The 18,620-nt window shown below is 35.6% G+C and overlaps 1 protein-coding gene across 3 annotated transcripts in view; it reads right to left on the bottom strand.

Annotated features, from left to right (window-relative positions):
• NEGR1 (neuronal growth regulator 1) overlaps positions 1-18,620 on the bottom strand; it is a 909,422-nt gene that overhangs the window by 176,420 nt on the left and 714,382 nt on the right. For all 3 annotated transcript variants that reach the window (XM_049703327.1, XM_012537085.2, XM_049703332.1), the window contains one exon: positions 2,805-2,956. In XM_049703327.1, coding sequence (XP_049559284.1) covers positions 2,805-2,956 — 152 coding nt within the window. The remainder of the gene's footprint in view (positions 1-2,804; positions 2,957-18,620) is intronic.

Raw genomic sequence — 18,620 nt, 5'->3', positions numbered from 1 at the left:
AGTTTAGAGGTTGAAGACCTTCTCATCCACAGACCTTGTGAATATACGACAGGAATTCTTATTAAGGGACACATTGCTCTCTCCAGCTAGTTTCATAAGAACTTTAAGAAAGCTGAAGATTTCAATGAAGACTTACAATGCCTGTGTTGGATAACTGTACCATTCCAAGGAGTTTTAAAATCCCATAAAAATGTGTGTTTAAATGTCTCTGAGTCTCATTTTTAATAATTTTTCAGTCAAACATTAACCCCATTCATCTTTCATATTACTTAAATTTTATATCTGGTGGATGTTGTTTATTTCTAAACATTTATTTAAGTAAAGTTTTTATCTATTGAAGAATAGCACCCTAAATTATTTAAGTTCATAAAAACCCTAAGAAGGGCAAGCATGTTACATGTAGAGGTATATCTTTCCAAAATACGTTGCAAATGATAAAATTTATCTCCATTGATGGTTTTGTTTATCATAGTGGGAGACAGTGAAACATAGAAGTTAAATGCTGAGGCCCTGAACCCAGACTGTCAGGATTCAGATTTTTGCTTTGTTACTTATGAACCATTTGACTTTGGTCAAGCTTTTAACTCTCTTCGTCTTGTTTTCCTCATCTGTAAGAAGGGAATTACAGAATTTACCTTTTTGGATTGTGTGAGTATTAAAGGAACAAATCCATATGAAGAGATTAGAATAGGATCTATTGTATAGTAAGCTCACAACAAGTGTTGTCATCACTGTGATATTGCCTTGTATAGCTAGAGATTATAATACACATTCTACAGCTAAAACTCAGTTCATTCATTCATTTATTCATGATACATTCCATCACTTATTCAATGTTTAACTAATTCACTTATTCACTAAAGATTTGCTAATTGTCTATTAAATAGCAGACACTGTGCATAGCGATATGGGAGATAAAATGATTAATCAGATATTGATACTGTCTTCTCAACAAATATAATTTGGTGGAGAGATAAAAACTATACAAAAGTAATTACTGTAAAAAATAGAAATGCTTAGTGCAATAAGAGTTTCCGGTGAGGTCATACAAGAGTTTTTAATACACAGATATTTCTTCAAACTTCAGGGCTGTGTTCAAAATTACAGACAAGATTTGCATGTCTTTCTTAACGAATTAATCAAATTGCACTAGTAATTCTTAGCACTTCTACCTACAGAAAGCCAGTGGCAAAGGAAGACAATTAGAGTCCATTCTGAAGATACCACATTTAGGAGCCTTTTCAGCAGTGCATTATATCCAGAGGACTGCACTAAGGTTGCCAGGGTAAAGCAAACAGATCAGTGATAATTGTTCCTAATTCGTCACAGTCATTAATGCTTCGGTTTTGAAAATCAGAGTGTGATTTAGAAATTTAAATAGCAAAAGTTAATGTGTTATTAAGCCTTAAATTTGTCTTTATTTTGTTTAATTCATTTACTCCTTCAGGCTCTTAATATTTAAAACATTTAAAATATTAATAACATACCAAAAGAAGTATCAATATTTACATTAAATTGGAATTCATATTGCTCTATAATATTTTCAATGATATTATTCATAATTACACAAAATAAATAATCCTCATGGAAGAAACTTAAGCAAGTATATTATACTTTGGCTATTGCACAGCAAGCAATGCTTTTCTTTCAGAGTGCGGGATACTAAGAAATACTTCGTAATATTAAGCTGGAATAATAAATGATGTGATGTTTTAAAAGTACATATAGCACAAATCATTTTCAAATGATTATTTTCTATTAACAACCAACTGATATATTTTATTTAACAACAGAGTTTCTTAAATCATGGCAATTCAAAGTTCATAAATCATGAAACTTCTTATTATAGTATGTTTTTAAACAGTAAGGATATTACATATCCCGTTCCCCATTTCTGCAAAATAGAAATGATCATGTCTGTGATAAACTCACAGTATTTGCATTTTTCAGAGACAGCTTACTAACACAGGATGATAACATAAATATACATATGTCAGGTTACTATAAAAATATAAATTATCAAAGATCAGTATGGTTCAGATAACTTTGTGGAACTGAAAAGACCGTGTATTCTCTATAGTTTTCTGTGAACATTTTGAGAAACACTCCACTTCAAAATCAGGAATAGTTTATGGTTATAACAATTTGTTGGTTACTCAGCTTCTGAAAAGCACTAAAACTAATTGTAGGAGAAAACATTAACATATATTTCTTTCCCTTCCACTAATCCTTGTGTTTGCTCTTCTTTTTTCATTTCTAGTCCTTCGGAACTAAGACACATTAGAAATAAAGTACCTATTTTAGTAAAACCTTAAGTTGTATTTCAAAATACACTTTTGAGTAAAAACATTATCTATATGGATAAAATATTTTGTCCATGATCATTTACTTACTATTTTATTTTGTTTATGGCATGTGAAATTCTCACTATCTCAAGATAAACATCTAAAGAAAGCCAACCAAGAGTAAATTCAATCTAAATTAATCTATGCTGAAATATAACACATTTTTAAAAACAAAACAAAACAAAAACTAAATTCTACCAAACCAACTGTCTTCAGTCAGAAGACATTTTTAGTGGATGCTATTATTTATGTGATTTTTCCCTTTTCTCAGATCTAAGATATTTTTCTAAGCACATATGGAATTCTATAGGGCTTATAAAATTCTCCAACACCCTGATTATTTTGGGGCCAAATTTCCTGTGTAAGGATATTGTGTAAGGAACATGTCACATCAGGCTGAGCTCTATAGATAGGAGCCAAAAGGCCCTGGGAGCATTTTGGCAACCCTGTGTTACTTACGGTTGAGAGGCAGGCTCGCATTGGTTGTGCCTAGCTTGTTGACAGCCACACAAGTATAGTTGCCGAAGTGCTCCTGTGTCACATTGGTAACAGTGAGAATGGATCTTGTGCTAAAATTCTGAATAATAATTCCTTGTTGACCACTGAAGAGCCTAAAGGACAAAAATAAACTCTAGGTAAATACGTGTTGTGAATACCATTTTTATCTTAGATGGGGTTGTCATGGCAACACATAGACAGTTTTGACCATGCTGCTGTTAGCATATAACATGATAATAGTGCAATTCTATTTCCTTACAGTAGTAGATATTAGGGAAGAGAGGTTGTATGACAGCGGTAGACTGTTCCCATGGGATTATTTGTGCTATATAACAAACCAAGCTTAGATAGCCACATGTCCTATTCATACATTGACTTGTATTTTAGAAAATTAAACACACTACAGCAACGGTATCTCAACTGTTAAAGTCAAGAAAAAGTAAAGGGAATTAAATATAACGATTCCTTTAAAAACACAAACTCATGATTTCTAAAAAGTTGGCTAGAATATGTCTTAGCCATTTCAGATGATATTATTAGGTAACTTTCATGAAAGTTAATCCTACAACTGTGGTGGGATGGTTCTGAGTCCAGGGTCAACACTTACTGCTACTTTGTAGATATAACCCAGACAGATGACTTGCTGTTAAACCTAGAAAAAGCCTGCAGTATAATACTGAGGATCGTATTTAAAGTTGAGTCTTATCTTTGCCACACTTTACTAATGTGTTTTGGAAACTCCTTTAACCTTTCTGGGCCTCCATATAGGATTCAGTTTTACCTGATTCCACCCTGACTACTCAACGTTCTCGCTCCAGACTTACCAGCAGAGGCCCCTACTCTCAGATAGGCCGGCATAGCTCTACTGTTTTCAATGCTTGACAGTCTCGCTTTTGCTTCACACTTTTCCTGAATCTTCCCCCAATGGCCACCATTCCCTTTTATCTCTGAGAACCAGATTGCTCCCTCCTTATTTAAGTCTGACCTATGTCCTATCTCTCCTACTCTACTCTCCTTAAATGACTATCCTCTCTCTCTGTCTCTGCCTCTTGCTCTACATGTTGCTCTCCAAATTGTTGTAGAATTTAAAGCCATATTCTTGCGTTGTTCTCTCTAGCAGCTTCCATACATACGAGTCTACCCAAATAAACTGAATTGTTTTAAATTTCTTAAAAGGCAAGGCCATATGGACATACTTCATTTTATATTTGAGTTCTACATAGCACTTTAATAGTGGTATCTTGGATATATAATACATAGTTCATAGGTCAATGGAGTTCGGGTGACATCCTCACAACACAGGGATTGTTAAGTCCCCTTCAGTGGCCCTGTCAAAAAATTCTCTCTCTAAATATGAATTCTGCTATAATGAGATGCCAACCAAATAATAACTTCTCCCTAACTAACCCCAAAGTTTATTGTGAAAGAAATGTGCTGATCACAATATGTGATATGTAAGCTCATAGCTCAAATGGCAGTTAGCTTTTCTTCTTTAATGTGTTCAAGTCTTAGTACTAAATATTTCTTTAATCATGAAGATGCTAATAAATGGCATTCCCCTGAGAGTTTAAGTTGAACTCCTTTGCATTATGTTATGTGACTTGCATCTGAATTTAGATAAAATATACTGTAGTTAAATGCAGATTAAAATAAGCAACCATGCTTGATCATCTGGGAATTATTTGTATTTCATGTAATAGCTGAATTTGGCTTATCCAAAACTCAAACTTTAATCAGATTAATAAAACGTTGAGTTGAATAAATATTAAAAAACTTTAACTTGAGCAATAAACCTAATGACCTCCAACTCTGACACAAGAAAACAGGTTATCAAATATCAAGGATATGACAGCATTTAGTCATCTGTCTCATATTGCAAATCTATCAATATTTATGCTAAAATCCCACAATGGTTATTGCCTATTTTTCTGCATCACATCAATATATTTATTTTTAACCAATTAGTATATGTTATGTATAAAAATTCACAGTTTCATTGTCCTGCAATCTTCAGCATTATGGCTTAAATCAATTTGCCCATGTCTCTGCTATGGCTACATTCTCCAGAGGACTCAGCAACTCCCAAGGCTATTAAATCACTTTTGTGCCCCATCTCCCAAAACCAAGATTCATTTTGCTACTAAAGAATTGAGAAAAGATTAGTTAGGGTCTTCATTTGGCTAGGCTCTGGGGAGGAAATATCAAGGGAGTGTAATCAGTTACTTCACAGCACTGTTTGCTTATGTTCCTTATGGCTGTCGTTCTGAGTTGGGTTCCAATTCTCTGCCCTTTAACGTGTCTGAAGGCAAGCCCCAGATGGTGCTAAATCATGCAGTGCATCCATGCTCTGTGCATGCAGACCCATTCCTGGCCCGTGTCCAGCAGTGTTATGTGAATTCTTACCAAAGTGGCACATCAGTCACACTTTAGCAGCAGCAACTCCTGCTGCTGCGATCAGCCTGGCAGGTGATTATGGTCAATAAAAAAAGGAAAGCATCTTCTCTGGGGGAATGTTCTTCCTCTAGAGGACGTTATCTCTCTGAGATGACTGGAAGAGTCCAAAGCTTCCTTTCTTCCATAGTTGGGAGTTTTAGAAGTACTGACTCATCAAGCACCATTTAAGAACCTGTCTTCACCTGGTAGATGACTGGGGCAGCATTTCCAAAGCTGACATTGAGGGAGAGAGACTTCTGAGATGATGTATATCTCTGGAAGGTGTATTTCTGTGATTTACCTACAGAGATCCTGGGGGTAATGGTAGATGGAGGGTTTCTCAGCTATTTAAACCAATTCTGAAAATAGTCATTACTTACTACAAAGATGAGTTCTATACTAGGTGATTAGGGGTTAAGCTAGACAACACATAATCTTTGAAGATCTTTCAAGAAGAATCAGATATATAAACAGGTGTTTACAACAGCGGGTGGTTTAGTCACTGTGGGGACCCTTTTAAGATGAATACATCTACCCTTAGGTATTAGATACAAAAAAATTGAACCATGCCTAGAAATCCCATCATGTATGACCCTAATGTAATTTCACTCCTTGACTAAAAACAAATAAGAAAAGAGCTCTTTAACTGATGATGCTTTTTTTAATGAAACAGACTTATCCTAATATATTTGGATATAATTATATTTTCTGAAAAGAAAATCATTCTTTTTTTATCAAACATGTATTTGACAAACTGAATTGTTATTCTGTGTTAAAGAAAATCCTTGACAGGCTTCAGGCATGTGCACATGAGCCTATTCACAGGATGACCCTCGTCCCACTGGATTTTTCATATTTATCCCAGACTTGCTTGAAACCAGACTTCCTTGCATCAGTGATGTGAAATCTGAAAGTGACAACTCAAGCAATAGTTAACAACACACCTTGCAATGAAACCAGGGAACTAAATCCAGAATATTGCCTTTTTAGGAGTTCATTCTCTCTTTTCCTAAATACTTAACTCTTTCAAGTTATAAAAGAATGGTTCTTATACTGACTTAGATTATAGAATGAGAGATGTTTTCTTATAGCCCCTACCCTCAAAAAGAGAGAAACAAATTCTAATAAGCTAGGAATGAAATATGGCATTCTTTTCCTCAGCAGGAGATCAGAAACATATAGTGGTTGCTTAGAAATGCCTGGTCGTTTTTATTTTTTGCATTTTTACCATTCAGTGGACGCCATGTATATAAGATTCTTCTATTACTGTGGACTCTGCTGTCCTTTACCCTCTGCCTCCAATAGGAATTTGTTCCAAACCACTATGATCTGACTGTGTCCTCCCAAAATTCATACATTAAAATCCTAAGTCCCAAAGACAATGGGGTTAGTAGGTGGGGTCTTTGTGAGGTGGTTAAAAGTCATGAAGGTGGAAGCTTCATGGTTGAGATGAGTACTTTATAAAAGAGGCTCCAGAGAGATCCCTAGCTTCTTCTGCCATATGAGTATACACTGAAAAGTCTGGGACCCAAAAGAGGACCCTCACTGGACCATGCTGGCACCCTGATCTTGGACTTTCAGCCTCCAGAACTGTGAGATAAATTTCTTTTGTTTATAAGCTACTCAGTCTGTGGTATTTTGTTATAGTAGCTCAAATGGACTAGGACACATACTGAATACCATTGCCCTCCCTCTTCTTTCTTCTGTCTTTTGCTAATGTCTCATAAATCCGTGCACTGCAAGCTATTTGCTTTGCCAGCAGATGCAGCCAACTCATAACTGACATAACCTGACCAACGAACTAGCTCTGAATTAGAATAGTTCTTTACATTTTTTAGTGTCAGTCAGAAGCACCACGTGGAAAACATACTAATAATGATGGTACTTCTATTTCTGACACATGAAATGTTAACAAGCTTCACAATCATAACCTCTCTTAGGCAGTAGCTATCTAGGATGGCCACAACATAACAACAGCAGAACTGACCACATAGCCACTGGCACTGATTGTTGAGGGTGCAAAAATAAATGGAGCAGCTAAACCTGACCTCATTCATTTTCTATATAAATCCAGCCTCACTACACATTTTGGGACTATTGTTTATTATCTGCTTTCCCAGATCAGGAGTAACAATAGATATTTCTAGATAAACAAACTTTCAGGTGCAAATAGTCACAGAAAAACTTCATTGTTGGTATAGGAAATATGTGTGTGTCAGACAACAACACTGTATTAAAATAACTTGAAATCGGAGTGGGAGAGGTGTTCTTGAATGATAGTAGACCTTTTATCAGACTAGAATTGCAAAAGAACAGGATAATAATATATCATGTCGTACAACTGGATAAGATGAATACAGTCTTATTAATTGATATTTGGGTGGTAGCATAGGAAAGATGGAAGACAGTAGGGGAAGGTAAGTAGTTCTGGAGTCATAAGAGTTATATTTACAAAGAAAAGGAACGTTACTTCCAGCATTAGATTTCAGGCTTGTGGGAGTTCCAAGAAGTAGTATGAACTAAAGATATAACTCAAAAAAAAGAGCTTTAGAAAAAGTCATGGGTAATAGTAAGAACTCTGGTATGGTCTTAATGGAAAGAATTTTAATTTAGTTATCAAATGATGAGTAAATGCCTCTTATACTTGATTTAGGAACCAAAGGAAAAAAGACAAATATGACACAGTTACTATCTAAAGGGCCTTAGCTATACCTGAAAATCTGAAGATGACACTGAGGTGGCATATAGGTCCTTGCACAACACACCTTATAATGCCTCTCTCAGTGACAAAGTTCCAGCTTAGGTATATATTTGGCTTTGAATTCATGACTGTATTTCTAGTCTTTTCAGTGTGAGCAGGAATGCTTTATGTATGTAGAAAATGTTAGCTATTCTCAACACATTTATGACTGAAGTAATCTAACATAAAAATTTCAACATTGTACAAAAAAAGTTTAGTGTTAAGAGTGTGGAAAACTGACACTTAAGCATTTTCAAATGTATAACAACTAATCTTCATAGCAATCCTAGGAGGTAAGCATTATTAGTCCCATTTTACAGATGAGAAAAAAAATTTAGAAAAATAAAGTAAATTTATTTTCTACCATCTGATAAGTGGTAGAACCAAAATTCAAATCCAGGTCTTCTGACTATTGGTATCCTCCCAAAGTAGCAATTGATATATTCAGATCACCAAGTAGAAACCAGGATATTGTATTTGAGTTTGGAGAGACAAGTCAGAAATCATGGTTGGTTGAAGGAAATCAAGTTAAACCAGGGAATAAAACCAGTGGAGCTAAATAACAAAGTGCTATGTGGCATTCATGCCAGGAAAGCCAGGTTCAATCCATAAGGTGAAACTAATGGGGTAGAAAGTCAAACAAAAATGTAGGGTCCAGTTCAGCCAGCTGTCTGGAGATTTCCCTGGACTCGAGGCCTTTTAACCATCTATTATGGGCTTAACTCTGTCCATCAGTGCAGCATCTTACAGCAGGTGTCTTTAGCCTCCGATGGAGTCAGCCTTTCAGACTACTCACAGTCCCAAGATGAGAAGCATGAAGTGGGCTTTCACCTCCCTCCTCAGGCTACCTTCCTTGACACACACACACACACACACACACACACACACACACACACACACACACACACATACACACCCCTTCAGCATCAATTCTCTTTTGTTTTTCTTCCCCTAGGTTCACTAAATATTTGGGTGGTAGTAAATCTCTCCCCACAGTGTATATGCATGCTATATCAAGAATGACAGAAAAAAATAAAACCTAGAAGTGTGTCAAGAATGCAATATTTTTAAGTCCAGAATTGTCTCTAAAGTCCAAATTCTAGTGATGCTATGGAGTTACTTTGTTCTCTCTGACTTGGTCAAATCATCATTATAACATCAAATACGTCTCTTTGTAACACCATTTCAGTTGTAAGTTTTCATATATTTGTGTGACTTTTGATTATGTTCTATATTTCCCATTAGAGTGTAACTCCATTCAGTCAAGGATCCTGGTTGGTTTTGTTATTCATTGTACTCTAAATATGTAGTAGAGCGCTGGGCACTTAATAGTTGCACAGTAAGTAATTATTGCGTGTTCTACTGAATGAATTATGTCTTTACTTTTTTTTAATGCTTAGTTTTTTCATCTGTGAAATGGGAAAAATGAAGCCAATCTCAAAGTGTTGATGTAAGAATGTTTTTTAAATGTATAAAATGTAAAATCTATGCATATATATATATATATATATATATATATACACACACAAACATATATATCAAATGCAGTAGGCACTAGATATATGATAGGTGTTATTATTGTTCAATGATAGGGTCTGTTTCTTAGAATGGAAAATTTCCTCTCAGAGGGCAGGAAAATATTAAAATATTGAGCTTACAGGAAATTATTTTTAAAGAAAAAATCTAGGAGAGTGACTGAAAGGATCATGGCATCATGATTTCAAGATGTGCCAAACTCAGTATCAATTACATGCACATTATCAACCTCATCTAGGCTTTTCACAGACATGCAAGGTAAATTAAAAAAAAAAAGTAAAAAGAGGAAGGAGTAGGAACTGCTAGGAACCAGAGAGAAATGAAAATTTATGTGAACATGCTGTTATAGCAACCTATTGGTTTACTGTATTGCTTGGCACTTAAGGCTCAAAAACAATGTATCATTTATTCCCAGGAACAGACTGAAGAATATCATGCATCGCTGTCTTAGCCCCAAGAGGTATCTATCTTTAGTTGTACATTTGAATAAATTAATGTTATTATAATATGTTAGGACATTTTAATGATTTTAGACTTTATTAGCCTATTTAAAATGTATGTCCTATTTATTTTATGAATTTTAATGAAATTAATAATTTTAGATTAGAGACCTTTGGGCTGCCTTACTTGTGACAGATTGATTTGCACAGAGAGGATATTGCCTTTTAACCCTACATCAAATAAACAAAGGCTACAGTGCAGGTGTCAATCTCCCTGACTGCAGTGAGTCCTGTATCCCTGACAACCTGGCCTTGACTAGATTTCTCCTCTCTGCTTGAACTGCTTTTCTAATATCAATGTGCCTATGATTTTAATGTCAAATTTCATCCCACAATATACCAACACAACCACTTTGCAGAGACCACGTTCACAAAGAAGAAATCCTGGGAAGTCAGAATTGAGCAACACATACCAGCTTCTCTTCTGTAATCACACATTGGGTTTACAGTGTTCCTCAGTCTAAGGGGATGATGCAATTCTACTAATATTCTCTTATCAATTTGAAAGTGTATTAAAATAAGAATGGCTCTACTTTATCAATATGAAAAGGCCACAATGCTTTCTTGCAACAGAGTGTGTTCCAAACACCATGTTAGATGCTGTGAACATGAGGGTTAACACAGCATCTTTGTGCTTTGACAGAGGTGAGCAAATAGGAGTACATCTGGAGAGCTTCCTCTTCTAGGAGAAAAGGTTCAGGGTATTTTCTGAGAGAAGGTGACATCTGAATTGAGACTAAAGGCCTAGTGGAAGGCAGCCAGTAAAAGGTAGCCAGGGTTGGGGTATGTGGAAGGGGCTTATAAGCAAAGCGGCCAACATATGAAGAGGCTTGAAAGACAGAGATCATGTCACAGCTTGGGAATTAAATATTTCAGGATGGCTAAACCCCTACTGTGAGACAGCAGAATGGCAAGATTCATAGCTAGAGAGGTCAACAGGTGCTAGAACACAAAGGCCTCCTATGCCATACTGTGCTGTTAGGACTTGATTCTAGGGACAATCAGAAACCACTGGGGCTTCCCTGGTGGCACAGTGGTTGAGAGTCCGCCTGCCAATGCAGGGGACACAGGTTCGTGCCCCGGTCTGGGAAGATCCCACATGTCGCAGAGTGGCTAGGCCCGTGAGCCATGGCCGCTGAGCCTGAGCGTCTGGAGCCTGTGCTCTGCAACGGGAGAGGCCACAACAGTGAGAGGCCCATGTACCGCAAAAAAAAAAAAAAAGAAACCACTGAAGGATTCAAGGACCAAGTGATAAGATCAAATATTTATTTTGGAAATATCGCTATGAATTTTAAGAACACAACCAAAATCCTGTTTGCTGGTAGACTGTGTACCCAGTATTAACACCTGATTTCAGAATGTCCCAAACCAAACTCAGCACTCAGATCTCTTCCAAATCTCTTTTCCTGTGCTCCCAGCCTCAGCTAATAACTTCACTATTCAACCTTGTTATTGAGATAGAAAACTTGGAATTACCTTCAAATTATCCTTTCCTTGTATTTAATCAGACACTGAAACATACAAATACTACTTTTCTCTCTCTTGCTTTTAAACTGCACAACCAATACCCTAGTTTAAGCCATATTTTATATCTTGCCCACCCATTCCTCCCAACTGCTTCCAGAAACATTTTGTGAAGATGGGGAGTAGATCATTTTACTATTCTTGCAAAGCCCTCCGATGGCTTCCCAATGCCTATGGAATCCAGCCCAAATGTCTTATCATGACATTTAAGATTCCTCAAGTCTTGCCCTAAGAGACCTTTCTAAACCTACCTTCTATTACACCATATTTCACATCCTGTACCCCAGAGTATAAAAAACTCTCCACACAATGCTCAGATGAATTGACTGCGTTCTTTTCTTGCTAATGATTATTCTTCACCCCTTGCGATATTTGGAAATACTATTCATTCTTTGGTGCCCAGCACAAAAGCTACCTTTTCCCTGAAGCACTTGTTAATGCTCTGATTTGAGTTGAATGGATCCTGGCTGTGTACTTTCAAGGACTTAGGATTCCCTTAGGGTTTTCTTAGTACTTATTTCATTTTGGTGATTTTTGTAAGTTGTAAATTCTAAGTCAGGAGATGCAAGCTGGAATTGGTCCACTTTCAACTTTGTCTGACTGGCCCAAAGTTTTCAATGTAATAATATGTATTTATATCTTACATGTACATGTGCTCTCCAGTTCCCAGTAATTGAGATGCTCCCATTTGTTTCAGATATTTACCCTTTATCATCTTGGCCTTGGATGACCAAGTCATCACAGGGGTGATGGAGTTGTATTGATAAGACTTTGGTTGTAAAAAAGAGTGAAATATCATCAGGATTAAATTAATAAACTAACAAACAAACAAGCAAATACATAATAATGAGATAACATTAGAAATGCAAGTTCTTTCAACACAGGAATTTATTTCCTTTTCAAATTTTGCAGATTATCTCACAGATAAGGGCCCAATGAGAAGGAGTAAAATCTCAGGTCATCAGGGAAGCTCATTTTTAACATGGGGTGGCAATGAGGCTATTTCTAGTATCATTCTAAATCAAAATATGTAACTGCTACTCTTATAATAACGGCCTTGCAAATGAGAGGATGAAAGGGGTGATGGGCAGGGGGTGTGTGCGTGTGCGTGTGCGTGTGCATGTGCGTGTGTGTGTGTGGAGAATTATAATTCTAGTCTCTTCCTAATAATCAAAAATGTGGTATAAAATCTAGAAGAGAGATATCTTGACACGAGAGTCAGAAAATTAAGGATTTTTTAAGATTTATTTATTTATTTTTTTTTGAATTTTTGTATTTTATTTTATTTATTTTTTATACAGTTATCCCTTTTATACATATGTTAGGGTTTTTATTTTTTTAAATCACTTTATTGAGGTATAATTGATGTATATGAAGTTGTACATATTTTATATATACAACTCAATGAGTTTGGGAATTACTATACACCTGTGAAACCATCAATATCAAGACCATAAACATATCCATCACCTCCTAAGTTTTCCTTGAAATTAGATTTTACATCCCATTCTGTACTTCCCTTCAACAAGTTATTTTACCTTTATGAGATAGCATTTTTCTCAGGCATAATCTAGTTAGAATTTTGCAAGGAATGGGTAAGTTAGTACATTAAGTTACATAATATGTGTTGTAAGACTGCAAAGTCAGCATGTAGGGTAAAAGTTGCATGTCATTAAAACTGCCCTTGACAATTCCCTAAACGTCCTTACTTTAAACTAACGTACTTTACAAGAGTCTCCAAAATGGAGGGCAAGTACTTCAAGGTGGGTACAAAGTGATCTGTTGGAGTATGAGAAAAAAATAATAAAATGTCCATTTATGTTGCATTTGTATCTCATCTTTTAAATTTTATCTGTTGTCGGTCATTTAATGTAAGCAATATACCAGTTCAGAAATGCATATACATAATTTACAAATAAGTATGCATATATTGCTAGTTTTGCTAAGTTTCATATTTTACTCATAGGGATATATGTTCCAAAAATGTTGTGGACCACTGCTTTACATCATTCTCCATGGTTGGGCACTGGGTGAAATAGTTGTTTTTTGTTTTAGAACGATATTATATTAGATACCCATTTTCCACCTGAGAATCTCACTTAGAATGGAGAGATACACTATCAGAGGCAAATGAGAATGAAGCATGATTGAAGTTGTAGCAAGGAATATGTCTCCTACTGTACATCTTTAGAGTAGCAAGTCCATGTCATTTAAATTGTTACTATTATATATTTATCTCTTTCTCTTTTTCTCTCTTATGTAGCACCCAAAGCTTGAAGAGTTGACTCTACTGTAAGTGAAATGTAAAAACATGCAAATTTTGTTAAACTACCGTATATAAAAATGCTTGAAAATCATAACGGGTTATACAAATGTGATGTATTCATAACTTTGACACACATAAATTAAATGAAAAAACAGCAAAGAAGATACAGAAAAATATTTTAACTCATTTTTCTGGTCCCCTTGAAAATAAAAGAAGGAAAGAAGACCCTCCCTCTTACATTCATTCATCAAAGTGAATAACTCAGATGAAATTTATGGCCCATCTAGATGATTCAGTAGTAAATAATCTAGAATAGGAAAAAAGAGAGGAAAGGTCACTCCACTTCACTATGATTTCTCAAGTTCACCTTACCTCTGTAAAGCCAATAGTAAAAAATCATCATTCCCTAAAATGAAAACCTAACCTGATTGAAAAAGGTCATCATACTTCTGTGTAATGTGAACCTGGCATTCTCTACCTGGTTGATTTTGGCATTTTTCTGTCCATTCAGTGGTACCTGTATACATTTTGTGACATGTGCATGCATGTTTTATGCACATAGATAATAAATCCTTTACAATAGGCAATAAGGTAATGCTCATCATATTTCCTCTGAAGCAGTGGTGTAGACTGAACCATTAACAGGATTCTGAAGTGAGAGGTGTGCTGACATGTTATTTGTTGTAAAGAATGACAAAAATTCATAGATTAAATTTGAAATTCATTGCTTAAAAAGTCAAAATATTATAAGTTCTCATCATAAAATATTCAATTTTTAGATACATGTTTGTTTTTTAACTGATATATTGATCATTTTAATGTTTTATAACATATTTGTTTTTCACTTATGGATGAAATTTGTATTTACCTATTTGTAACATTTGTATCCCTATCTTAAATCATAACAGAGAATTAAGAAAGAAACCCTGTTGTGATTAAAGAATTCTAAAAAGACATTGCTACAATTGTCCATTTGCCTAAAAATAGGCAAAGTGAATAAGGTATGTAGTATTTTATAAGACTGGAGCAGTTAAACTCATCATAAAAAATAAGAAGGCATGTCTTTCTAGGTTGCAGGCTTGGATTTGAGGAAAGCTAAAAAAAAATAGGAGGGAATTCAACTAAGTAAGCAAATAATAAAATTCTGATCTAAGACAAGATGGTAATACCATCTCCACAAAGTGATACAAAACCTATGTTTTTGCAATACCAATTTAAATGTTAGTCCATTAAAATTTAGTTTATGTTTTTGGTCTTAATCCTAAGTGAATGTACTATTCTCAAGCTATAGATGAACTTATTTCATGTTATCAAAAATATTATTTACTTAGCATATTCTGAAGTGTCCTTTCACTGCATATAAGGAGTGTATTTCTTTTCATCAATCTTCTCTGTTATTAAGAAAAAAAGTTTAAAATTTTGGTTCTCTGTGTAATTGAACTCTGAACTTTAGTTTTCCCAATACTTAAAATGTTTTTATATAGAGAGTAAAATTTAGCCTATTAGAATTTACCCTGCCAGGTATGCTGAAAGAGACTATAGTGTTAAAAAATGACCATTTTATACAAAGGGATATCTTAATAACAAGTATATAACTTTAGTCTTTCTCATGATGCTTACCCAAACAGTGCAATAGACTAAAGGTCAAATAGCTAATATTTCTAATATGTAAACAATTACATCATCCATGAGGGAGACAATGTAACAGCCATCTTTGAAGATGGCATCTGATGATTCTCACCTCTTGATATTTATGTTCCCCTATTACCTCTCCCTTTTTGAATAGAGTCACCTTTTATAACCAATAATATATTGCAGAAAAGATAGAGATTTCTGAGACTAGATCATGAACAGCTTCTATGGTTTCTCTTGAATCACTAGTTCTGGGGACAGTCAACTGTGTTGCCATGAAGACGTCTAGCAGCCCTATTTATAGGTCTGTATGGTGATTAACAGAGGCCTTCAGTCAATAACAGGCACCAACTTGTAGGACATGTGAGCGAGCTACCTCAGAAGCTGATCCTCCTGCCCTAGGCAAGCCTTCGGAGGATCAGCGCCAGGTGACATTTGACAGGAACTAAGTCAAAGACCCTGAGCCATATCCCGCTAACTGCTCCTGGATTCCTGACCCACGGACACTGAGATAACAAAAGCTTACTGTTTTAAGCTGCTAAATTTTGGGTTGATTTGTACTTCGCAATAGATAACTAATAATGACAATGTATACGAGGGAAAGAACATGGGCTGAGAGGTTGACAAATCTAAAATGTGTCCCGACAGCATCTTTTAAGTGAGTGCTCTTAGACAGGTTAAGTCTCTTATGTTTCCGTTTTGCCATCAGTAAATTGAGGATAATAAATCATACCTCACAGAGGTCTGAAGAATAAATGAGAGAGAATTTAAAGGTCCTGGAAAGTGATTTATCCTCAGTAACATTTCTTTCTTTTCTTTAAATTGTGCTTCATTTTGCAGGTTTTTTTTTTTAAAGGCTTTCAAGCATATTATTCCCAGCACACAGAAACGGATTGTACAGGATGTGGAAGAACTATATGCAGAGATAAGATTAGAGATGATCAGGTACTTCCTCTTGTTTATTTGTTTGTGTTTATTTGTTTATATTTATTTGAATGAAGATCTGGCTTTGAAGCTCTTGATTTAAGCGAGATGAGTTTTTATAAACATCCCCTTAAGTATAAGTGAAGAGAGTAAGTTATTTCTGAATGTTTTTTGTAAACCTCAAGTATAAAAGATCTCTAGGAAATAAAACTCAAGATCTTGTAAAAACTATGCTCTGCTCCGACAGTCTCTGTCAGCCTCATGCTCCTGGTAATGACCTTGAGGTCAAGAAAACAACTTGAAAACATGGTGTATCTGTTTCTTTCCTGTCTGGTTACCTTGACTCCATTATTTCTGTGTCTTTGATGAAACCAATTGGGAAAGTATAAGTGAGTGTTCGTACGTGCAGTCTTTTATTTTGCTAACTTGTAAATTACCTCTAATGCATTTACCCTGGCATTTAACATTGATATTTCAAATTATTTTTGATAGACTCTGAGGTCCCATGAACAATACTGGGTGCCATAGTATAAGAGTTAAATCCACAGACTCTGCATGAATATTTGCAAGACTTCCTGGGCTCAAATCCCAGCTCTGTCACTAACTATAGACTTGTGCAAATTACTTAAAAACACTGTGCTTTTGTTTCTCTTCAGCAAAAGGTGAGTAGTATCTATCTTACAGGTTTGTTGTGAAAATTAAATGGGTTAATGTTAAATATCAGGTGCTCATTGCATAGTTTTTCTTTGCTTTTTTTTTTTTTTTTTGTGGTACATGGGCCTCTCACTGTTGTGGCCTCTCCCGTTAAGGAGCACAGGCTCTGGACGCGCAAGCTTAGTGGCCATGGCTCACGGGCCCAGCCGCTCCATGGCATGTGGGATCTTCCCGGACCGGGGCACGAACCCGTGTCCCCTGCATCGGCAGGCGGATTCCCAACCACACATAGTTTTTCATTTTGATGAAATAAATATTTTAAATGGCCTGGGCCCTTTAGATAGCACGGTAGATGCTCTTAGTGAGTGTAACAACAATCATTCAGCAAGCAGAATTTTTCTCTCTCTTACTCCCTGCATATACTCAAACTTGCTTTTCTATAATTTTAAGAGGAATTTATATATTCTAGTGGTATTTGAGAATTTGAATATTTCCTCAAATATAATTCTAACAAATGATAAATGTATACTTCATTCTGAAGTGAAAATATGTTTGCCTTTGATAAGTGCATTTGATTTTCATAGTGGCTAGATTTTCTCATGTGTGAGTGTATTGGGGAGGTGCACTGACTGGGGGCAATCTATCTACCTTTTTTAGCAGTGATTCTAAACTCCTTTGAAAATCTAATAAAAGCTATAGTCCATCTCCCCACTTGGAAAAACAAAAATCACTGAAGCTACGACTGTGGACACCAATTGGCTCTTTGCTACCTTTGCTATAGGCCAAGAAAGTGGGCTGAAGATTGTTGTTGCCTGTTTTGACAATGGTCACTGAATTTAGGAAAGGGGAAGAGAGAGGTATAGCAAAAAAAATTATTAGAAACAAAATGGACTTTAGCAAAGGAGTTCTCACTTGTGCTGCCAACAATAATTCTGCTTGTTAGCCTTTAAGAAAGGTATGACACAGTTTCAAAAGTGACTTTGAAAGATATGTAAAATAATTTCAGTCAATTTTTAAGACTGTGCTTTGCGGAGAACCAGAGATGGGGAGGAGGGGCTGCAAGGACATCCTAATGGAAGGGCAGGCTCAGAGCAGATGGAACTGAGGCTCCATTCACCCTTACTTTCACAGATATTACATATTGGGCTTCCAAAAAAGATTGCATTTGAACAAAGGGTTTCATAATTTTCAAAGGACTGAGAACCACTCTCCCAGATGTTTATCTCTAAAGATCTTCACAAACTGAAGACTTCCTAGCCTGGATTATCAGAATCTGAGGAAGGTTATATTGCCAGATATGTAATCTTGTAACATGGGACAAGGGTGACCACAGACCAGTTTATCTAATTCTAGGTATATAAAAATATAGGGGCTTCCAGGAAGATACAAAGATTTAGAATTAGTAAAAGCATTAATTAATTAGTAAAAAGAAGTAATAATTAAGCAGCTCAAATTGTAGAAGAGGTTGCATAAAAAACAACTCTGAAAATTTTTAGGTAAAACCACTGTCAGTTATCCAAAACAAATGAGATAGCTATGGGGATATCTTTTATTGTTAAGCCTGATGT

The sequence above is a fragment of the Orcinus orca genome, chromosome 1, assembly GCF_937001465.1.
Source record: "Orcinus orca chromosome 1, mOrcOrc1.1, whole genome shotgun sequence".
NCBI classification, from domain to species: domain Eukaryota; kingdom Metazoa; phylum Chordata; class Mammalia; order Artiodactyla; family Delphinidae; genus Orcinus; species Orcinus orca.
This window is presented reverse-complemented; position numbering and strand designations above follow the sequence as displayed.